The sequence below is a fragment of the Scylla paramamosain genome, chromosome 25 (genome assembly GCF_035594125.1).
Source record: "Scylla paramamosain isolate STU-SP2022 chromosome 25, ASM3559412v1, whole genome shotgun sequence".
In the NCBI taxonomy this organism is placed as follows: Eukaryota; Metazoa; Arthropoda; class Malacostraca; order Decapoda; family Portunidae; genus Scylla; species Scylla paramamosain.
In genome coordinates this window covers 19,969,254-19,993,972 of record NC_087175.1, presented here as the reverse complement: position 1 = coordinate 19,993,972, position 24,719 = coordinate 19,969,254, and the positions used below count along the sequence as shown (strand labels likewise).

The window sequence follows — 24,719 nt, the reverse complement described above, 5'->3', positions numbered from 1 at the left end:
TAAAAGGCATTAGAGGAAAAATGGGCTGGAGCACTTTCAGGGAGAGAATAATTAAAGGGAAGTTAAACTTTTTGGAGAAGATAGGACTCATGATAGGTGGGTGAAACAGGTAGTGAGGGAAAAACATTTATTACGTCATCCTGGAAGAGGGAAATTGATAGATGGAAAAGGAGGGAAAACCTCGATGAGTAGGATAGAACCCAGAGAGATGAAGAAAAGGATAGAAGGTGTTTAACTAGATGACAGGCAGAGATGGAAACAATGTCTAAAGTGGTATGAGTGTAAGGAGAGACCTGAGGAACTCCACTGGCATGTAGGAGACTGGGGTAGCAAACTGTTAGTGAAGGCCAAGACGGATGATGGAGGTGAAAGCTAGGAACAGGAACGTACTGAATCAGGTATGTGACAGTTGCAGAGTGGTGAGGGAGACTGTGAAAGATTTCTTGATTGAATGTGTTAGATATGAAGAGAGAGAGAGAAGTTGGTAGGCTTCGCAACAGCAGTTATGGAAGATGAGTGGCATAAATGTGAAGTTTCGAGATATTTAATGGAATTTATTTGAAGAGAGATGAATCCCATTTTAGTAGTTTTTTTTTTGTTGTAGTTGGAAGTTGTATATGATCGTCTGAGTGTAACTATATATAAGTAATACAGATTAAGTAATTTATAGAAAACTTGAACGCGTTCCCTTGAACCCACAAAGGCCAGTCTTACAGATTTAGGGGCGCAACAAGATTGTGCAACATAGAAGCACGACAATCTGAATGCAGGATAAATTTGTCATGAGAGAAAAAATATAGCCTTAGATTTAGATGTTAGGTCCACGATGATCAAGAGGTCCCAAGATAATTTTTTTGGATTGTACTTGTGGTCATTACATGCTGACAGGTGACGCACTGAAACTGCAGAATACTGGCTGACAAACCATAAAACTGAGATTAAGTACACATGCTACCTGGTACTGCCTCTTAACACTCACTACGTAGCGTGGTCTGAAAGAATGTGCTGTGGAATAATTGCTAGTTTTCTTTGTTGTTTGATGTTAGTTAGGGGTGTTGTGTGTGCCACTACAGAATAGTCCAGGGAAATACATGATGTACAGTAGGAAAACATGAGGTTTAAGAGAGAGAGAGAGAGAGAGTGTTCTGTCTTGCTCACCAGCTTCACAACAACACACCTATCAATTAGCGAACCATCAGACACACACCAACACCACAGCAAGGCCAAATCATCAGTTAAATTGGTCAAAAGAAAACAGTGTGACCCGTTGCAAAGGCTGATCACCAGTGGTACGCTGGCACTCGGCAACGTATCAGAAGACAACAAGTGCGCGCCACGATTCGATGGATAAATAATGCACTGGTTGGCATTGCGGTTATCTTCGAGTGATTGTGGTGGTGTGTAGTCCTCCCAGTCCACATCCGACTGCCTTGCCCCAGCACACCAGAGGAGGCCTGTCAGGTAATCACCAGTTCCTACCAGTTCCTGGTAGGAACTGGTTCACAAACACTGGTGGATGAGTGGAATAGGCTCAGCAGTCATGTGGTCAGCACCAACACGCTAGGTAGTTTCAAGAGAAGGTTAGATGATTATATGGACAGGGAAGACAGGTGGCAATGGGAAGGTTGGCAAGGAGGGTGGGGGCATTCATGATTAGTACAGGAGCTGCCCAGTGTAGGCCAGCCAGCCCTTTGCAGTCTCTTTTTTTATGTTCATATGTTAACAATACATGCTTTTTTCTGTTGTGTAAAGGGCTCATGTTTTGCGGGGCTTTCAGTTCATTTAAGGCACTGTCATATATAGTTAAGTATATTAGTGTAAGAGATTAGTTTATTAAGGGGACAGTTTTGTGGCAGTTTCTTGAACTCATCGAAAATGTTACTGAAGATCCACCATCACAGTCATCTCCCTTAATTTTTGCATTATATTATTGGTATTATACATACCTATATTTTCCTTTAAATGTACTCTAGTTGGTGGAACATTCAGTAGGCTTCTCATCCCCCCCCTCCTCTCTCTCTCTCTCTCTCTCTCTCTCTCTCTCTCTCTCTCTCTCTCTCTCTCTCTCTCTCTCTCTCTCTCTCTCTCTCTCTCTCTCTCTCTCTCTCTCTCTCTCTCTCTCTCTCTCTCTCTCTCTCTCTCTCTCTCTCTCTCTCTCTGTAAGAGGGTCACTGGCCAAGGGAAACAAATTTTTTTGATTAATGAAATTGCCTAGCATTGCTGAAAGTCAAAGGGATGTGAGACAGTCATTTACAGTATAGAGATTATTATTATTATTATTATTATTATTATTATTATTATTATTATTATTATTATTATTATTATTATTTTATTATTATTTTATTTATTTATTTATTTATTTTTATTTTATTTATTTTTTTTATGTAAGAAGGGCACTGACCAAGGGCAACAAAATATAGATAAGGAAAAAAAAAGGTCTCCTGAGGTGCCAATCCCAAAAGAAGAGCCACAAGGTGCAACTGACATTTCATTGGCCCTCCCTTGGAGCTCTTGGGCCATATTCTGAAACATTCCTGTGCTCCACCTCTGCTACTTTCAAAAGACTCTAGTTAAAGCTACATGGGTTTTTAAGGTTATTTTTATGGTTCTAGTGACAGATTAACAAGATTTCTACATTACTGAAAAGAGAAATGCTCTTGAGAATCTGGCTAATCATCTCCATTTCCTTTGAAAATAGTAGTGGTGAGTGAGCAAAGTGTTTGTGAGTTGGACCCTCATGATATGAAGTCTGAGTAAACATGTGAAATGCTGAAAGTCGCCAGTACTGTGCATGCCGGCAGACTAGCAGGGTGTGTGTCTTGTCCCTGGTTTGGCTTCTCTGGCACCTCTTACCTTCAGAACATTTCCCCAGCAGTGTTGTTTGACCCTCCAGTAACATTCCACTTCTCTCTCACCTCTTACCTTTCAGAACATTTCCCAGCACAGTGTTTGTTAGTTTAATAGTATAGTTTATCACTTCAATAACTTTCTTTATCTCTCCTCATGTCTTGCCTTTCAAAATGTTTCCCCAGCACAATGTTAGTTTAGTTTGTCACTTCATCAACATGAAATACAGGGAGGTCCTGTTATATGAGCATGTCATATGAGAAACTGGTGATACGAGTTGTGTAAATTAAGGACTGTTTTCTTTATACAAGCACAAAATTTCAATATGAGCTTCAAGCCGAGGGGGGTAAAATTACAGAGTTTAAAATGTGCACCTTCCTGCACCCTACTGCTAACACTTGGCTGTGTGGTGACATGTGATGGTTCAGATGTGCAGGAATGACTATATGAGTGCTTGAAGACAACAGCACTCCCTTCCTTTGACTCCTAATAGTCTTCTTTTAAACTGAATTTGGTATCTCTCAGACTCCCACTGTTATGGCCTTACTGCTCATTATTATACTCGTACTCTATCATCATTTTGCTTGCAAGCATATTTACAATACAGTAAAAATACAAGGAACAGTGCTTTACATGATTGATTGGTGCTTGGATGTGTTACAGTGTTACTGCTGGAGTGTTCTTTCATTCGCTGTCTTTGGTGTGGTGTTGTGTGTGTGACTGACCACATGGTGAATAGATTATGGCTTATTTTGCCTCTCAACTGCTAATTAGCCAATGAGTTCCAGTGTGAGTCTTGGCAGTAAGGCTGAGTGAGCTAGAGCACCAACAACACTCAAAAAAAAAAAGGTAGAAATTGTTAAGATGCACAGAATTGGGGAGCAAGTTACCTTCCCTGATGCATTAACTACACATTGGTGAGTGTTATGCACATTTTATGTTTAATTAATATAAGATATCATGTTCTTTTTATGCTGTTTTCTCTTTCAGGCTGCTTTTTTCAACATTCTGTAATAAAGACACATTTGTTCCATTTGATATAAGTTTTAGCTTGAACTTACCTTTGATAAAAGTCACTGAACCTAACCCCTTTTTTTGCCATTAGTAATGTGTTTTTGTCATGGGAGAATTTACTATACCCATAATTCAAATGGAACTTCACTGCCTGTATCATCAGGATCTTCCTGCATTGATGTTTGCCTCTCCATTGTATTACCTGGCATGTGATTTGAAGGCTAATGTGTTCTCAGGTACAGGTGCCTCTTGATTTTCATGATGTATGCATAGGAACCCCAGGCATTGTACAAACAGAAATAGTGTTAGAAAAATGAATAAATAAATAAATGGGAAAGAGGAGTTTTGGGATTTGGCCTATTAAATATCAATATTTTGTCATTAAGTCTGTTTATGTATATAGTAAGTGAATGATAATCCCTACCAAGTATCCTTGTTTCTTAATAATAAATAAATATAAAAGATAAATTAACAGAAATGCTGAAAGAAAGTGAAAAAAAATCTCAATATTTATTTGTGAACAGCATGAATTTGTGGCTGGGCTTCTTTGTGTTAATGAATACGTTGTTATTGCAAGTAAATTTGATATGTCAAGTTAAAGTGAAATTATGTAAAAAAAACTATGTAAGCTGAGTCTCTTGCAGTTAACACTCACTGACACTGTAACAGATTTCCTTTTCTCCACACTTGCATTCAAACATTAGACAGAATAGAGAATGAATGGAAAATCTATCCTCTCAGTTTTTCCTTCCCTGTGGGTGCCTGTGAACTCTTTGTACAGTGCTTCATTGTTGTGAATTGTTCCATATTGCAGTAAAAAAGGTTAATTAGGTTTGTGTTTGCAGGTGTGTGAGGTACCTGGTGACCCTGGTGCTGTGGTGCCTCAAGTCAGTCAGTCAGTCTGTCAGTCAGTCACCTCTCCAGGAGGGAAGGTGAAGCAGGCAGGTAAGTCAAAGATGGCTGATTTATCCTTGTACATTATTTTTAGTTATTACATGAGTTTTTTGTTGCTTATTTTTATTAGTAGGTTTATACATGTATTTGTGTTGTAGCACTGATGTCATTTGTTGCCGAGTTATTTTTGTTGTGCAGTGAAGGTTTACTCATTCATAAGTCTTAGTGATTACATGATTTTTTTAATAAATTTTTTACTTGTCAGTTTAATTTGTATTGTGGTGCTGGTGTTACTTGTTATTTTAAAGTTTGCATTATTGTTCATTCATCTTTTTATAGAACAGTTTATTTATGCTATACTTTGATTATAATGAATTCCTTTTTTCTAATTATACATTAATGGACTTGGCTCATGACCACAGTCTATTCCAAAATTACTCTCAGGAGCAAAAAATGCTTGCATGTGTTATGACACCCCATACTCCTCTCGTGACCTGATCCTTTGAGCAAGCATCATATACTGATTATCCCAGTGTTACTCAGTGGCTGTACTTATAACCCTACTGCTACTTTATTGCACCACTAATCTTCAACGAAAGTTACTGTTAGGACGAGAGAGTCATTAATCTGGTATCACAGTCATACCTTGCTTCACACCTACTGCGACAACCAGACAGGCAGCTTATTAAACTTCACTTCGCCTCACATTGTGCACAAAAATACACCAGATACAAAAATACAGCCATATCACATGAAAGCACACTTAAAGCCTATTGGTCCACACTCTCAAGGGGTGTCTTGGGAGAACATGCAGGGCATGTGCACTTCCCCATATCCCCCCACAAGCCTCTAGGAATAGCAGATAATTAGCCCTTGCCCACATGTGGTCTGTCTGAGGAAATACCTAAAGGGATTAGCAGGACTGCACCAAGACCTCTCGTATCTCATGACAGATGGAGAGAAAATGACCTAGAGAAAAATTAATAAATGGGAGAGAAAATGAATTAAAATAGTGCACAAATATATATATATATATATATATATATATATATATATATATATATATATATATATATATATATATATATATATATATATATATATATACACAAGTGGGGGAAGGCTATGACACATGGCAAAGCTTTATTCTCAGAAGAAAAAAAAAAAAGGAAGCAGTTTTGTCATTTAAAACTGCAGGAAAATACATATAAAGACCATTTATCCTAAATCAAATATGTTATAATTTATGTATACTGAGAACATAACTGTATATGAAGTTAATGTTTGTGTACATATATAATGCATTATTAGTATTCATGTAATTTATTATTTGAAAGAATTTCTTTTTTATTCATAAGGAAATGTATTGTTTGTTTATGTGAGATCATGGTATTAGAGAAATTCCAGTAAAAATTTGTATTTTTTTTATTCTCCATAATAAATAACAGTAAGATACACATTTCTTCAATACTGGAATCAACATTGTCAGGTTGTTATTGACATTGTGAGGAACTGGCTATATAATTGGAGGTGCTAATAATTGAATACAAAAGTGATGATAGAGTAAAGCCCCCTTCACACCATGTCACCAGTGACCACCTCCAGTCACCTCCCATACTTTGCAGTGGAGCCTTTCACATGAGGTCACTGTGGTGATGTGGGTGAGTAACCACTGTCAACAGTGATGCACTCTTGTAAATGATGACTGTCATTCATGGTGGCGGTCACTCACTGTTGAGCAGTGTTTCGAATGGGAGCTTTCACACAAAGCCACTGTGTGATGCCACTGTTGTCCATAATCTTTCACCTTTCAGTGTTAAGCCAGATTGTGAAAGGACCTGATATCTGTGATGCATGGGATAACAGTTTATGGATGATGGTGGAGAAGAAAGTGAACACAGAACACCTAATCTGTAAGGTAGAGAAATGCCCAGCAATTTGGGATCAGCAGTGCAAAGAGAAGTAGCTCCTCGTTTGACACCATTTTTTTGAGTGACAATCTTGAGAAGGGATGTCACGAGTCAGTGGCGACCACTACTTACCTGGCCCCTCCACACTGAGGTGGCAGCCACTGGTGGTGGTGTGTGAAAAGGGCCTAAAAGTAAATTATACATCAGATTGTAGAAAATAACCATGATAATGTTTATTATTTGTGCTTTTTATAATTACAGATCATTCTTGTGGCCCTGACCAACAGTCTGCATGGGAAACTATGGGACAAACCAGTGTGATGCAAGTGACCAGAATTTCATCTACCAAAACTCTGCCTCTGACTCACAGTACAGTAAAACCCTCATAACCTGGCACTGTATAACTTGGAATTAGATATAACTTGGCAAGGCAACAAAATATTCATTAAAAAAATAAATTCCAAATTCAAACAAATAATGAAAGAAAATTGGAAAAAATTCATCCATCTCAGATGTTACTGAGTTTTAAGTACATCCTGTTGGATACATTCAGCATGTCTCACCTGCAATTTCTTTGAACCTGCATCCACACTTGGGCTACATGATCTCACTCTCCAGCAGACTCTGATTTATCTTGGTATGCTGCTAAGTTATCTCACTCTCCCTGCCCACCCTGCAGTAACCCACATGTCATCTTCTTGGCTACCTTGCATTCATACCCATCCTTGACTGTTTTTTTTAAATGTGATTGCACTATGCTTCAAGTATGTCAGCTTCAACTTTCAAAGGCATCCCTGGCAGGAAGGAGATGAAACCGAAGAGCCTGAGTCTACATGATTAGTTAGAAGTGCTGGCAAGGATAGATGTGGGTGCATCCATGTGCTCTGTTTGTACTGAGTTTGATATTAAGTCCAGCACCTTCTATGATATTAAAAAAAGTAGGGAGAAGATTCAAAGCCATGTTCAAAGTTTAGAGGATCCATGCTCTTCCTTGACAAGTAAGAAGAGAATAAAACCTATCAAACACATTGTCCTGGATAATGAAGTTTTCAGCTGGTACAAGCAGCAGCAAGCAGCTGGAATTCCTGTGAGGGGGATAGGTATACAAAATGCTGCTGCAAGGGTAGCCAAACATCTAGAGGTGGCTGACTTCAAACCCAGTGCTGGGTGGCTGTTTACTTTTCGAAGTCGATACCATCTCACTAATCAGAAAGTGGTGGGAGAGAGTGCTTCAACATCCAAAGGCATCCCTGGCAGGAAGGGGATGAAACTGAAGAGCATGAGTCTACATGATAAGTTAGAAGTGCTAGCAAGGATAGATGCGGGTGCATCCATGCGCTCTGTTTGTGCTGAGTTTGATATTAAGTCCAGCACCTTCTATGATATTAAAAAAAGTAGGGAGAAAATTCAAAGCCATGTTCAAAATTTAGAGGATCCATGCTCTTTATTGACAAGTAAGAAGAGAATAAAACCTGTCAAACACATTGTCCTGGATAATGTGGTTTTCAGTTGGTACAAGCAGCAGTGAGCAGCTGGAGTTCCTGTGAGGGGGATAGATATACAAAATGCTGCTGCAAGGGTAGCCAAACATCTAGAGATGGCTGACTTCAAACCCAGTGCTGGGTGGCTGTTTACTTTTCGAAGTTGACACCATCTCACTAATCAGAAAATGGTGGGAGAGAGTGCTAGTACTGACAAAGCAGTGGTGTTGCCCTTCAATCAGAAGTTGGAGAAGATTTTAGAAGAATTTGGCCTTATTCCTGCCCAAATCTACAATGCTGATGAGACGGGGCTGTTGTGGAAGTCTATGCCCTCTAACACTGAGGCAGCAAGATATGAAGGGCACATTCCTGGCAGGAACTTAGCCAAGGATAAGGTCTCCATCATGTGCTGTGCAAATGCTGATGGGTCCCACAGGCTAAAGCCCATGGTTGTGGGCAAGGCACAGAAACCATGTGCTCTAAAGAATGTCATTGGTAACTTGCCTGTTATTTATAGGGGAAACTCCACAGCCTGCTTTACCCATGAACTCATGAGTGAGTGGTTTCACAATCATTTTTTGCCTGATGTCATCCATTTTCAAACAACAAAACTGCAGATTGCCTGGGATAATGTTAAGGCCATCCTCCTATTGGACAATACCCCAGCACACCCCAGCACTGATGAATTGGAGGCCCATTGTGACAGAATCAAGGCCATTTTTATGCCACCCAACACCAGTTCCCTTGCCAAGCCTATGGATCAGGGCGTGATTGAGCATTGTAAACACTACTACAGGAACAAGCGGCTGGAGGAGTGTCTTGTAATGGAAGAGGAAGTAGGAAAAGAAGATACTAGGAGGGCTAAATTGCTTGTGAATTTTAAATCATACAACATTAGAAGTGCTGTGTACAACTGGGCTGAGGCGTGGAATAACATACAATCCATTACTTTGAGCAATGCATGGAATAAATTGCTCAAGGGGACTGAGGTTGAGGTGGACTTCACTGGTTTAGGCCCACAAGACTTTATCGACACTGCACACAGGAGTGGGGAAGTTGATGTCACTGAAGAAAATGTTGTGGAGTGGCTTGAGAGTGACACTCAGGCCAAAGGCTATCACCACCCGTCAGAGGAGGAAATGGCAGCCAGTGTAGTGTAGAAAGCTGCTGCTGCTCCTACAGCTGACACCGATAGTGAGGATGAAGAAGACCAACCAGCCAAGATGAAATTATCACAGCTTTGTTATCACCTTGACAGGGCATTAGAGGGGTTGGTGGAACATCAGTTTGACACCTACTATGAAAGTCTGAGGGATATACAAAGTGCTATCATCAAGAGACAGCACATTTCACAGAAGCAGACAAAATATCAGCATTCTTCAAGCCCAAGCCACAAATGACAGTGATGAGTTGGAGTGATAAACATAGTGAAGTGTTGTGAAGTACTGTAGAGAACATTAGTAACCAAGGCTTGTTTTTAAGTATTAGTATAAGTAGTAAGTAAAAGTACATTATTAAGTGTTTTAAGTGTTGTCAATGTAAGTTGTACAGTACAATACAGAATAATGCAGTGAATTTTAAGTAATGGTGTATGTAACAACAGCATTGTTGTGAAAACATGCAAATGAGTCCTACCCAACATTGCCTCCTGCCACAAGGCCTCCCTCTGCTTGGATTGCATGACTACAACAGATTCTTCATTGGAAAGTGTTGTTTTAAGCTTTTACTGCTGCTGTGTAGTGCAATGTTTTCAAAATTTTCACTGTTTATGGAAATGAGACGAAGGGGAATGGGGGATTTGCACAACTTGGAAAACTGAATAACTCAGCAAGGCTGAAGGCCCTATCATGCCAAGTTATAAGGGTTTTACTGTACTTGAAGGGATGGTTCTTGTTAACTTTGGTCAATTTATACAGAATATATGCTTCTTCCCTTTTAATGGATATCTAGAAGTGGCACAGTAATGTTATGCATGCATTATTTGTAGTTAATTTGGCTTTGTAAAAATTTGCTTAGTGGTAATATGCATGTAGGGTGACTGGTATTGTAGTTTATTGCACTGTGTTTATGGGAAGGTGCTGCACCAACTCAAGAGAATATTCTCCTGTCAAGCTATAATCTTGCTATACTCTGTATCTCAAACTGGTATGAATTTTTACACCAGACTTTGTGTAGAAGTCACTGGGTGATGCTCTCATGTGTTGATTGTACTACAAATTCCAGTCTTTTCTTTGTGTGTTGCGCAATGCTGTCCACGGAGCAGACCAGATTATGTCATCGTATGGTGTGCTTTCAGCTGTTCTAATGATGCCCACTCATTTTTATAGTGTATTAATGCCAGAGGTACATCAACAGGGGACAAGCATGTGTTCTCAGCAGAACAGTTGCTTCTACAAATTTGAGATTTCAGTTTTACAACTTTTGTTTCCTATTTTGTATTTCTTTACAAGTTATGGCAATTTTGTGGATTTATATCTTGTATGTACAACTGCAAATGCAAATCTGTTCACAAATTCATGGTTGAACGTGGTTGTGGTGCCACTGTCCACTGGCCTTCCTGCCACACTCCACGTTCCCCACCAGTCATTCAGCAAGGAGTGCCCTGCCAGTGACTACACTGATCACAACCAATTTATTTATATATATATATATTTTTTTTTTTTTAATTAATTAATTTATTTTTTGTGAAAACAACTTGATTTGTTTGGTTTTTGAACAGTATGCATTATTTTGTAATAGTATTTCATTTAGCCATGTTCTTAATATTTTTAGATACATTTTCTATGCTTAGTTGGAAGATGGTACATGTTAGCAGTTTTGTATTTGCAGTGTAGCAAGTGTCAGGCAGTTTGCAGATCTAATTGTAGAGGTTAAGCGTTTTAGTTTGTATTTGCAGTGTCCAGCTTTGGTACTCAGGAAGAGGTGCCAAGCTGGCTGGTTATCATCAGCAAATGGTGCCAAGCTGAGTTCTGGCTTGGGGTGATAATTTAGCACATAGGAACACCTTGGTTATTGTCAACTGGCCATGCTCACTGTACAAAAATTGAAGTCCCTCCAGTGGCATAATTGAGTTTAGTGACATTGCAAGATCAGCATCACAGCTGTTCTTGTGGGAATGATTTAGGACAAGTTATAGGTGGTTATGTTAGGTCACTTTATGCTCTCTATTACACTAGCTAGGATGCCTACTCTTAATGATTGCCTTGACACTCTGACATATATGTAGGAATGGATCTTGTATTTTGATAAAAAATAATTTAAATATTTTAACTTGTCATACAATGTTTTATTTGTGATACAGAAAATGTTCTGGATTTCATACAGTACATTTGTTATCCACAGAGAGCCACATCCCACACACACACACTGGAGTGCTGGCAGTGCAGGAGACAAGTCAGGAGGAGGAGGAGGAGGAGGACAGGGACCAGCTATCAGCATGGATCACCAGGTCTTGTCTTGGCCACTCACTTGTCTGCAAAGTATATTGGTTTTAGTCACAAAGATTAACTAACACTTTAGTGACTCATCCACATTGTCACTCAAGTAATTACTGGTGATGGCACATTATGCAAAGTCTTTACAAGATATCTATCCTTCGTGACTAAAGATGGATTACAGGTATATCTACATACCTAAAATGAGTTTACATACACACTGACCAGTCAGTCAGTCAGTCAGTCAGTCAGTCAGTCTCTTCTCTCTCTCTCTTTTACCTAAAATGAGTTTACATACACACTGACCAGTCAGTCAGTCAGTCAGTTTCTTCTCTCTCTCTCTCTCTCTCTCTCTCTCTTTTACCTAAAATGAGTTTACATACACACTGACCAGTCTCTCTCTCTCTCTCTCTCTCTCTCTCTCTCTCTCTCTCTCTCTCTCTCTCTCTCTCTCTCTCTCTCTCTCTCTCTCTCTCTCTCTCTCTCTCTCAGCCCACAGTATGTTTATGAACCACAGTCACTCACCACACCCCCTCACATAGTAATCCCCTCACATCTAAGAACCATATTCTGAAACACTTTCCTGCTACACCTCAACTAGTTTCAAAAAGCTCTAGCTGAAGTACATCGGGTTTTAATAACATTAACAAAAGTTTTACATTTTTTAAAGGAGAAACAGTTCTGTGAGAACTTGGCTGATCATCTCTGTGGCCTTGTGAAATAGTAGTGTTTCTGAATATGGCATGATGATAACATAAGAAAATAAAGGAAGCTGCAAGAAGCAATCAGGCCTACATGTAGCAGCCCCTGTTTTAGTTAATTTCTACTGCATCATAATAGACCAGTCCTCTTTCTTACATCTGATCTGATACTCTGACTAAACCAGATGCAGATCCTCCCTTTAGTGGCCATAAAGATTGTCTCTCCAGTCATACATTCTGAACTCCTTGACATTTAGGGATATAGTATTCAGCACACACACCCCTTTTCCATCTAATATGCTTCACACAGTTCATCCTCCTCCTCCTCTCAACTTTACACTTCTTAACATCAATCAACGTATCTTCATTGCCATTTGCTTTTACATCATGTGTTTTTCATACCATTCATTCATCTCGTTTATAGCCTTACTCTAAGTCTTCATACCATTCATTCATCTCGTTTATAGCCTTACTCAAAGTCTGTGCACACCAAATGAGTCAAATCAGATTGAGTCTTCACTCTACATGACTTGCCAGTCAGTGAAACAATTTTGCAAGTAATTTTGCAGGAACCATTCACACCATGGGAGTCAAGTTGAGTCGAGTCACAAATGTGGTAGGACTCTTTTTTTTTTGTCATTCTTGGCGAGTCCATTGTGCAGCTTGAGAATTTGATAAATCTTGTTGATCCAATGAGATGTTTGTAGTTAGTGTCCATTTTCTTGATAGATATTCCTGTTATATCAGCCAGCTTCTTGAAGTTTTCTGTTGTCATTTTAAAGAAACTAGAATTTGTCTAGATTATTTAGATCAGGAAACAGATGACTAAAAGCACCAAACTCGGGTCTCTTGGTGTTGAGTTCATGTGCCCAAACTCTGCTTCTCTTTCTTTGCTGCTGACTAATCCTCAACAAATTATGTAGGACAGAATGAGAATGTGTGTCCATACTCCCAGGCATCTGACAGGATACTGATGAATGTGACTTCTTGACTCTTTCAGTGTGAATGGAAATGAGTGACTCGAGTCAAATGACTGATGACTTGACTCGTTTGGTGTGCAGTAATCAGGATGGAACAAAGAATAATAATGGGTTCAAGCTTGAAGAATTTAGGTTTAAGAGAGAGAGAGAGAGATTGAGAGAAAGGAATTGGTTCTTAAATAGAATGGCAGATGAATGGAATAGACTCGGTAATCAGATTGTTAAATGCCGAGTCATTAGGGAGCCTTAGAAGATTAGACAACTTTATGGATGTGGCAAATTTATGGATGTGGCTAATAAGTGGAAATAGGTAGGTATGTTTCATAAAGAGACTGACATGTGGACCTGATGGCTTCTTGCAGCTTCTCTTATTTTCTTGTGATTTTAAATACTGGTGCAAGACTGAAGTGGAATTGAGTTGGGTGGACTGTGGTGACATGCCCATTTGGTGTTGTGCTGCTTGCAGAGAGTGAAAGAGAGGAAGAATGAATTGCCATGAGGAAAAGACAAGAGAAATTGAACCTAAAATGCTTGTGTGTGATGCAGAATCAAGTGCAGATAAAAGTGAGATAGGAGACTAACAGAACAACTTTCATCTGATTAATGTGAAAGAAGGTAAATAGAGAATGTCAGTGAAGAAAATGTGAGACCAGAGAATAGAAGAATGTTGAACGAGAAAAAATGTGGGCTGAGCATTTTGAAACATTTAGTGAATTTAGAGAGGAAGGCTGGGATTTGTTGCATTAGGGATGAAATAGTGAATTAACGTGTGCTGAGAATTTGGTCATTAGTCATGAAAGGCAATGCAAGAGGCAGTGAAAGGAAGGAAAAACTAGGAAAGGTGCAGGGAATGTAAGTGTGATCAGTATGGTGCTGATTGACTGACTGGATGAGTGCACGTGTGGTTCCTGTGAATAAGAATAAGGACTAGAAGTATGAGTGTGCTAACTTCAGAGGTATGAGTCTGAGAGTCGTAGGTAACGTCTGGTAGTGTTGATCAAGAAGGTGAGAAAAGGTGCAAAGGAGTGATTAGTAAGGAGTAACGGGTTGAAGAAGAGAAATGTATGGAAATAGCCAGCATTTTTCTTTGAGAAATGTGTGAAAAGTACATAGCAAAAGGCATTTGTAGATTTAGGGCAAACATGAAAAAAAGAGAAATGAAGAATAGTGGATGGTTTAGAGCAATGATTTACAAATTGCACTGCCAACTTGTCCCATTTAACAGGCTTTACTAATTTAGAGTGTTAGGATTTGGTAGTAGAGAGTTGAAAACCATGAAAAGTTGATGCGAATAGCAGACAATGTATCCGAGTGTGAAGTAATACGAGTGAATGGTTTTCTATTGAAGTAGGATTGTGACAAGGGTGCATGATGTCTATTGGAAGTTAAATACTCACATGCATAGTGGTGTAAGGAAGGGACTTGGCTGAGAATGTTTAGTAGAGGCATCAGTCTGGTGAATGTTGATGGAAGAGAGTGGAGTCTGAATTGGTTACAATTTGGAAGTGAGAGGTTTAGATAACTAATAGAGGATTTAGTGTGTTAATGTGAAAGGAGGAAATTAAGAGTGAATGAGACTAAGAGTAAAGTAATTAAGTGTATGAGGAAGATAAATGGCAGGAAGATAAATGCAATTTTGAATGTTACAATGAGTGAAGAGGTAGATTGTTTCATGCATATATATATATATATATATATATATATATATATATATATATATATATATATATATATATATATATATATATATATATATATATATATATATATATATATTATTGAAAATAAACTTTATAAAAAATGCTGTCTTTCATTTGGACAACCTTAAATGTTTACTTTGGCAAAATTACATACAAAAAAGTAGCAATTGTAAGAATTTAATACATAAAAGACTGGTGCAAAAGAATATATAACTATACAAATATAAGGCACAGAATCATCAGACTTCCCAATACTGACTGCTCACAAATCAAAGTAAGAGAGAAAGAGAAGACTGGCATAATAAAATGGAAAGATATAATACAAATATAAAAACACCGAATCAATGATCACTTCCAAATACTGACTTGTTACAGATTATAAAAAACTGTATAACCACATTTATATTACTATATATGATTAATTACATTATTACTTATTACTATTATTACATAACTTAATCATTATTACATTGCCCAACCGATAATTACATTACTAGTAACCATTACATTTCACTTAACAACATTTCTATATGACCAATACATCACTTAGAGAACATTTCTATATGACTAATACCAATACATCACTTAGAGAAAGACGAGGAGGTCCTAAGGGCGTGTTCCTTTTGTTCCAGCTTGAGGGTCCTCTGTGCTGCAAGAGGCAAGACTGACTGACTAACTGGCCATCTTGTGTCACAGTATCGGGGTCATCTGGCGCCGCTTGGTAGTTGAACATGAAAGAATGCAAAATAATAAAATATGAAATAAATGAAGTAAAATAAAATATAAAATGATTGTAAAAAAACATAATAGTGAAAATAAAAATAAAACGGTCCCAGACTAAAAAACACCTCTACCATGAATTGAAAAAAGGAAACAAGTTATAAAGCATGTGCAGCCTCTCTCTCTCTCTCTCTCTCTCTCTCTCTCTCTCTCTCTCTCTCTCTCCACCAGACACACAAACCTCCTTACCTCACTCGAAACCAGAACAAACAGATGCAAATGTGCTCCCGTTCCTACCATTGTAAACATCATTAACCCATAGTACCCACTGCTGGGGCCTCCATCCACACACCCACGCACCACCACAGGAAACGCATACACATAGCAACGAAGATATAAATTGAATTACACGTTAACACCGCCCCTCTCCTCCCTTGGCCACTAGGTATGGTACTCCAAATCACTCGTTGTTGTCTCTTGCTCTCCATGCTCCACTGATCTAATACTGTGGTTTATCTCTATACCGGCAATTCCACAAAAGGGGGGACCCAGACAAAGCTCCACACACGCGCGCGCATACATTCTTTCCTCCTCCGACCTGGCGAAAAGGAGCAGTTTCGTGAACCGCCGTATTAGTAAGCCCTATTTTTTGTAGTTACAGTTAATAATTTACGTCTTTCAACCAGTATTGGAGTCTGGTCAAAGGTAAGCTACACTATTCCCATGTATTCCTTCGTGTTAAGAATACAATTTTCTCGCTCACAAAGGCCCACTGATCTGACATTCCGGTACTTGCAGTAAATAATTTGTTACTTCCATTTGGGGTCTGTTGTTAAGAGTACATTATTCACACATGCTTCGGAGTGTTAAGAATACCAGTTTCTCGTTCTCAAAGCCTCGCTCGGCTGGTATTCTGGTTGATACATTATATAATTTGCTACTTTCATCCAATATTAGGAGTCTGTGGTGAAAAGCGAGTAGGTTACACTAGTCCCATATATTTCAATGTGCTAAGAGTAACAACAGCAAGGTTTTTTTTGATGTCCATCGGCGAGGATTTTATAAATGTTTAGTTGATATAGTTTTGCAACACCCTTAACATAACATCCTTGTTATGTCTTAAACGCTAAATTAAAGCAGGAAAATTTGCTCGACTTTCACAGCAGTTAGGGTGAGTTTCCGGGGGGAAGAATCCAGTGGCATTCTCCATAGCTGAATAGTTGTTACGTAGAAAAAATAGTTATGTTTCATACAGGAACCACCACGTGTAGGCCTACCGGATTCTTACAGGGAGCAGAACATGGAATTTTCAATGGTTGTTCACGTGATAGGTAGAAATAGGCAATGTTTTCTACAGCGACGGCCACGTGTAGGCCTGATCACTTCTTGCAGCTTCCCTTATTTCCTTACGTTCTTATGTGACCATCTTTCTTATTACAATTCCCTACGACTTGGTATGGTCTTTCCTGATTACTAACCATTCTGAGATCGTTCTTCTTATTCCACAACCATTTCTGAGCATTGTACTCGCTAAAAATGGCAAATTCTATTCTTTTATTTATTTTTTTTCCTTTTGTCGATGTTTTATTAAGATTTCGTTACTTCTAATGCTATGAGGCGTTGCGTATCGGTTAAACACATCGATACATGGGCATTGTATACTACCTTACACCATGGAGTCTATTACTACATGAAAGCACCAGTTTACCGATTGATCTTTGGAGAGAAGGGAAGGGAGGAGGATGGGAGGCACCACTTGGTTATGTCTGATGAAAGCGAAAAGTTAAAAAAAAAAAGACCTAAATCAGAAGCTCTACATGGCGTGCCTGAATTCGTTCGTCGGATGAAGCTACAAATTTAGCCGTAACCATTAATAACGCAGCGAGTCAGGCATCATTATGAACCTGCCACGGCCCGCTTATTGAAACGCGATGTTCTCTCATTATGACTGTTTCCAAAGGTTGCAAAGATTAATTAGTCCAGTTCTTGCGGGTGTTTTATTCGACTGAAAATACTGAATAGACTTGAACTATAAACAGAACCACGAAAATCCCAACAACTTCCTCTAAAGCTAGGAACACAGTCACAATAATCACTGAAACGCCTAAATAAACATATGAAACTTCCATTATAGCTTGTTAAACTATCACTAGAACTACGAAACCTATTGAAAACCCCAATAACTTTCACTTAAGTCTGTAATTATTACTAGAATTGCGAAAACACCCTTGTAAACTGTAAAAACTTCCACTACAACTTGTTAAAACTATCATAAATAATAATAATAATAAAAATTGACACCAACACAATAACTTGTTACATTACCACTAGATTATGGAAAAAAAAAAAAGTCTAAGAAAATCGCAATCTTCATTAAATCTTTTAACTATCATTAGAATAACGAAAACACCCTTGAAAATCCTAGTAACCTCCACTAAAACTTGTTATTGTCACTGGAATCACGAAAACACCCTTAAAACTCCAAAAACTTTCACTGGACCCTCTTAAATTCACTAGAATCACGAAAACACTCAAAACTCCATTAATTTCCACCTATGCTTGTAAAAATATCATTATAAATCACAAAAAATACCCTTAAAACCATTAATAACTTCGACTACACCCTCTTAAACTACCACTGGACTAGAATCACACAAAACACCTATGAAAACTCAAGTAACTTTCACTTCACTCTTTTCAGTTTCGAGATAAGATGCCGAAGGTTTGAGAATGCTCTGGAAACACTGCGCAGCGCCACCTCCCGCAATGACAGTCTATAGTTCTTTGTACACCAGCCATTGGAAGAACATTAGAGGGCGGGGAGGCGAGATAGTGAGGAGAGATGGAGAGGTGGGGAGCGAGTTCAGTGAGGGCGGAGGCGAAGCAGGAGGTGGAGGGCTAATGGTGATTGTGGGGGGGGGGGGAAGGGAAGAACGCTACGAAGGGAGAGATGAAGGAAGGGTACATAGGAGGCTGATGGCTATACCGTGTGTATTATGCAATTTGCTCGGGAGTTTATTGGAAAAAAAAATAATTGAGTCAGTAATGGAGTATATGGTAATAGGTATTTATTTTGATGGGTTTCGAATCATAGTCATACACACACACACACACCAAAAATAAATAAATAAATGAAACAAAATAAACAAGTAAAAAAAAAAAAAGTAATTTAGTCCCCATTCCATCTCTCCCTGATGAGAGACTTCAAACACACGATAAGATTTAGTTTTGATAAGTCCCTCACTGCTGTGGCCAAGAATGCAGCACGGCAGGTCAGAATAACACGGCAGTTTGCACGATTTACTAGGCCCGTAGTCTGAAACGCTTTGCACTCACCACGACTATTTTCAAAGGCCACAGACGACTGGCCGCGTCCTCAGAAGTGTTTTCCCGTAAATAATGTAGAAATGTTGCTTATCTGTCACTAGAACTATAAAAACACCCTTAAAAAAACCTTTGAAGTAATGAAGAAGCGGCCATCACTGTTCAGAGTACGGTTTTTATAAGCAGGAGAGGAAAACATAATGAGACAATTCCGACTGTTTTTCACGTGACCATCATCCTGAACACTTCAAAATGCATGCACAGATTGTACTTTTTTTTCCGCTAGACTCCATTTACTAGTTGAAAATATTAAGTTACCATCATAACCTTCCCTTACGTTTAACATTCCACACATTTACTTTAATTTCCAAACAAATAATCAAGAAATACTGCTCTTAAAACCTAAACATCTATCCAAGTGCTTAACAAATACTAAAGGTGACAAAACACACACACACACACACACACACACACACACACACACATACACACATACACTCTTGAAACTCACCTGAACACTTAATAACAGCAAATATGACGTGAGATGACAGGAGGCAAACGAGAAGAAATGATAGGGAGGAAAGGAGACTGGGGGAGGAATGTGGTTGGGAGGTGGGGATGAGGATGGAAGAGGGAGGGTAAGAGGGAAGAGGAGGAGGAGGAGGAGGGACGAAGTTGACAGCTAAAAGGAAGAAAAATAACAAAGGAAATAGGAGAGAAGGGAAGGGGAACGAGAGGGAGGGGAGGAGAAGGGAAGAATAGGGTGGGAGGTTGAGGGGCTAAAAGATGATGTGAGTGGAGGTGGCTGAGGGGGCGGAAGACGGCGAAAAGGATGAATAAAAAAAAAAAAAACGAAAATAAATGCTGAAGTCTACAGAAGGAAACGAGACACGAAATAATGAAGTATTGTACGAAAAGGAAAAAAAAAAGGAATAGGAAAACATTTAAAAGACAAGAAAAGAGAGAAAAGTTAGAAAAATACGGAAATGAAAATGAAAATGGTCTAAAAGAGGAGTCAGATGAAATAATGAGTTGAGGAAAAAAAGAAAAAAAGAAAAACATTAAAGAAGAAAACGAAGGAAAAAATGGAGATACATAGGAAAATAAGAATCAAATGGTCTAAAAAATGAGTCAGTTAAATTAATGAAGTGCAGTATATGAGAAAAGAAAAGAAACAACATAAGACGGACACACACCCTACTCGTATCACGGTCACGGGCACACTGACTTTCGGTGACGGTTCTTCCCTCTCGATGCCTCGTTCTCTTGTTTCAAAGCCTCGAAAACAATTACCTGGCACAGCAAGGCTACGAGAGTGAATTCCTGGCAACCAACTGACTGCAACGCCTCAACACCTGCCAATACATACACACACACACACACACACACACACACACATTTACACATTATTTCCGTTGTTGCTGTTGTTGTTGTTGTTGTTTTGTTGTTATTAATGGCAGACCCGTAGATATACCACGGTATGATAATTTAATTATTACATCGTTTGGTATGTATAATGAAGAAAAAGAAGAAGAAGAAGACGAGGTGGAGGAGGAGGAGGAGAAAGGAAGGAGGAGGTGTAGAGGACTAATTCAAAATGTGTAGATATGATAGCAAGGCGTAACACACGGAGGAACGAACGAACGACGAGCGAACGAAGGTACAGTGCATTAACATATAGATTATTATTAATTCACTTATCAGTAGGTTGGCAGAGAGAGAGAGAGAGAGAGAGAGAGAGAGAGAGAGAGAGAGAGAGAGAGAGAGAGAGAGAGAGAGAGAGAGAGAGAGAGAGAGAGAGAGAGAGAGAGAGCTTATTCAATTTGCCGCTTATAAGGTCAAAGAAAGATTCACAAACAAAAAGAAAAAAAATACTGAATGGCTAAATAAATATATAATAAATAGATGAATAAATGAATAGATAAATAAATAAATAAATGAATAAAGGAAATAAAAAAACGAAAATAAATGGGCCAATTTAGTTCCAGAGCCAATTCAATTTCGAAGCTGTCTTGATATTCCTCTCTAAATATAGCTAAAGTCATAATAAGAAGTATAAAAAAAAAAAAAAAAAAAAAAACCAGGCAGATAATTCCGAAGTTTGCCATTGAAAGGGATGAGAGAATGAAGGTACTGTGGTTAACTCTTGCACTATTAACAAGGGCGAAATGACTGAAAGAGTGAAGGTACTGGTTAGCTCTTGCATTAGTAGTTAGGGTGACAATATGTGAAAGGGCTGAACTGTGCAGGTACCGGTTAACTCTTGCATTAGTGAGACGAACATAATAAAGGATAAGAATTTGTAGAGTCTTGTGTTCAGTTACGCGGTAGAAAGAATAACAGAAACAGGCAATATGTGAAAAGGCTGAGCCGTGCAGGTACTGGTTAACTCTTGCATTAGTGAGACGAACATAGTAAAGGATAAGAATTTGTAGAAAGTCTTGTGTTCAGTTACGCGGAAGGAAGAATAACAGAAACAGGCAATGAGTCCCGAAGTTTACCACCGAAAGGGATGAGAGACTGAAGATACTGGTTAACTCTTTCATTAGTGAGGTGGACGGCGTACCAGTAACAACCAGTAAGAAGTTTCGTGTTCAAATGTATCCTTCAAGTATACAGGACACATACAAACAACATGAAAAAAAAAAAAAAACAATAAACATAATGACAGCGAATTGTGAGACCACTGTCATTGAAAGTCAACCAATAATTATCACTCACAATGTCACAAACACGTAAAGACGATTAGACCAACGAGGGAGTGTGGGAGCGTCGACCATATGAGCAAGTTAAGGAGCGTACGTGTACAAAAAGAACGAAACGAACAAAAAAAAACACAAACGAAGAACAAAGATTAGCAGACCTGTTAGCGTTTACGAGGCTGTTTATGATAGAGAGAGAGAGAGAGAGAGAGAGAGAGAGAGAGAGAGAGAGAGAGAGAGAGAGAGAGAGAGAGAGAGAGAGAGAGATAAGGCACCAGTTAATGTATACAAACGCAGGTTATCTCGTGTCGTAATGCTGCTCCTTTTATCTGATGGAAGGAAAATGACGGAACTTTGACCATTATGTGATTGTAATGGTGTGTGTGTGTGTGTGTGTGTGTGTGTGTGTGTGTGTGTGTGTGTGTGTGTGTGTGTGTGTGTGTGCTTGCGTGATGACCCAAGCATACACAGAAGCCTTAATACACAATACCACTCCAGCAACAACTAACGCCTACGCACTGCTCACTGTCAACGTTCTGGAATTCCATCCTGCTGTCCCGAGTTCGATTTCCACCACGGCGCCTTTCTCTCGAAGACTCAGACTTACTTGAGCTTCCAGAAATCAATTACGCAGTATTTCAATGTACAAAGTGTATTGTGGTTGTGCTGTGTTAGGGCTTGATGATATACAAGCGAGACTTTCTGTGTGTGTGTGTGTGTGTGTGTGTGTGTGTGTGTGTGTGTGTGTGTGTGTGTGGTTGGGTGTGCGTAGGTCAGCGTTTGTGTGTGTGTGGTTCAGTGTTTGTGAACGTACGTGTGTGTGTGTGTGTGTGTGTGTGAGCATGTGTATATATTTAAGCTACTTAAAGAAAGACTTGCAATATTGTCTACCAATAAAAATGCGTATTTCAGTAATGAATCTAAATTGCATAAAGATGAAAACATATCACACGGCATTCAAACTTTGGTACGCGTATATTTGCATTACGTATTTTATAGTTTGTATGCTCGACAACAAATAAATGGCATTATGGTCCAGGAAAGAGCCTTAGTTTAATGGACCTGACATTATTATCATTATTCCCAGCTTGGTGCTTAGTCAGGGTCGCTATTTTGAACCCTTACAATCCTGGTAGGGGAGGGTGCTTACTGTGAAGGAGACTCGTCCCGGACCAAACAGTCTAAGCTGTGAGGCTGATCCCAGTAAAACGTGGGTAGGAGTACTTTCTCTTCTCCGTCGGGGACCAAAGGCGTAAGAGAGTGGTGTGGATAAGTATGAACGAGAAAGTTGTGTGCCTTATCTTGGCTATGCGACTTTTTAGGGGAAGCCTCGGTATATGTATATATGTATGTACAATTCGGTTAGCTTTTTGGAAGATATGTCCATCTTAACACGAATCATACGTAACAATATAACTTTTAGACCGAGGATGTTAAGAGACACAACACACACCTCACTGATTTTGAGACAGCACTCGTGAAACTTGGTGAAATATTTTTATCTCAACCTTAAGTAAGAGTATAAGACAGTCACCGTATTCAGAGGGCTTATTAATGAATCTTCTCCATCTGCTCCTGTTTTGCCTTTCATGTGTTTCTCTCTCGCGTCTTGTAGGGTGCAGTTTTTTCCATCTTATCCTCGTTCTTTCAAGTCTTTGGTTCCCTATCACATCTAGTTTCATGACCTCTCTTGTTGCATGTTGTCTTGCTTTTCCTATTTATCTATCTGTGTATCTATAAAACTACTACTACTACTACTATACTTTATTTAGTCAGTTTGTATACCGATATTGAAACTGTTCACTTCTAGAGCAGTTACCTCCAGAATTATAAGTTATATTAAAAACAGAAAAATGTCTGAGAATTAAGAAAAAGATCACTACAATCAGGGAAAAAAACGTAAAATTTTCATTCAAGTAAAAATTAAAGACTAAACTAATAATAAAAAAAAAAAAGAATCATCATCATTTATCGGTGTGGGAGAACACGATTCTGTAATTCATTGCTCATTGGCACCAATAAATTCTTTAAGCCCGCATGTCTTTTGCACCTTTATCTGTCTATCTATCAATCTATTACCCATTTATCAATTTATCTATTTTTATCTATTTATTTGTTTATTAATTTGTTTATCTACTTATCTATCTCTTTATCTGTTTATCTGTCTGTCTATCCATCCATCCACCTATCAATCTATCTATATATCTATCTATCTATGCATCCATCCATCCATCCTTTTATATATGTATGTATGTATGTATGTATGTATGTATCAATCATTCAATATGTCTGTCTACCTCTATTTTTTTTCTTTCTTTTTTTCTTTCTGTAAAGTGACAATACTAATGGCAATTTTAATAAACAGAAAAGAAGGTTACATTTCAGGTATATTGCTCTGAAAATGTTAATAAGACCAGCAAAATTAATTAATTCTTGAGAAAACATTTCACAGAAGGAAAGAAAAAAAGAGAGAAAAAAATAATGACGATGAATTAATGTAAGTACTTCTCTGATAGCTTATGGTAATGAGAATGAACAATGAGAGAATGCACGTTTGTTTTTATTTCAGGATCAGAAAAGTATTATTATTATTATTATTATTATTATTATTATTATTATTATTATTATTATTGTTATTATTATTATTATTATTATTCACTTTCATTTTCTTTTCCTTCTTCGTCTTCTTTTTAATTTTCTTTCCCTTTTTCTTCTTTTACTTTTCTTTTCTTCCTGCTTTTCTTCCTCTTTTTTTCTTCTTCGTCTTGTTCTTGTTCCTGTTCTTTCATTCTTTTTATTTATTTATCTTTATTTTAGAAGATGGGGTCTGGCTTAGGGCAATAAAAATTCATGTAAAACAAGGCCCAGTGAAGGTGTCCGTCCCAATAGTGTATAGTTAAGAAAGGATTAACTAAAATTCTTTCGTCGAGTCATTTTGACAAGTTGGAGATAGAGGTGAAAAGAGACGCAGGTGCTATGGGGCGAGTTTATTCTCGACTAGTTTCGCTTTTA

General features: G+C 38.4%; 1 protein-coding gene and 2 long non-coding RNA genes across 9 annotated transcripts in view; 1 reads left to right on the top strand and 2 right to left on the bottom strand.

Annotated features, from left to right (window-relative positions):
* LOC135113334 (uncharacterized) overlaps positions 1-15,731 on the top strand; it is a 38,662-nt gene extending 22,931 nt beyond the window's left edge. The window contains exons 1-5 of one of the 7 annotated variants that reach the window (XM_064028574.1): positions 110-398; positions 4,707-4,806; positions 6,927-7,034; positions 11,489-11,594; positions 15,594-15,731. In XM_064028574.1, coding sequence (XP_063884644.1) covers positions 357-398; positions 4,707-4,806; positions 6,927-7,034; positions 11,489-11,594; positions 15,594-15,633 — 396 coding nt within the window. In that variant the 5' untranslated portion in view covers positions 110-356 and the 3' untranslated portion in view covers positions 15,634-15,731. Of the gene's footprint in view, positions 1-109; positions 399-1,150; positions 1,462-4,706; positions 4,807-6,926; positions 7,035-11,488; positions 11,836-15,593 lie in introns of those variants that run through there. The other 6 variants (XR_010274793.1, XM_064028575.1, XM_064028572.1 and 3 more) reach the window with 6 other exon arrangements.
* LOC135113336 (uncharacterized) lies at positions 11,411-12,254 on the bottom strand. The gene is made up of 2 exons (XR_010274798.1): positions 11,945-12,254; positions 11,411-11,859 (listed from the first exon to the last, which is right to left on the bottom strand). It is a non-coding gene; the product is annotated as an uncharacterized LOC135113336 (long non-coding RNA).
* Positions 15,070-24,719, bottom strand: part of LOC135113335 (uncharacterized) — a 141,063-nt gene continuing 131,413 nt past the window's right edge. Inside the window, exon 4 of the long non-coding RNA XR_010274797.1 lies at positions 15,070-15,678. This is a non-coding gene — a long non-coding RNA (uncharacterized LOC135113335). The remainder of the gene's footprint in view (positions 15,679-24,719) is intronic.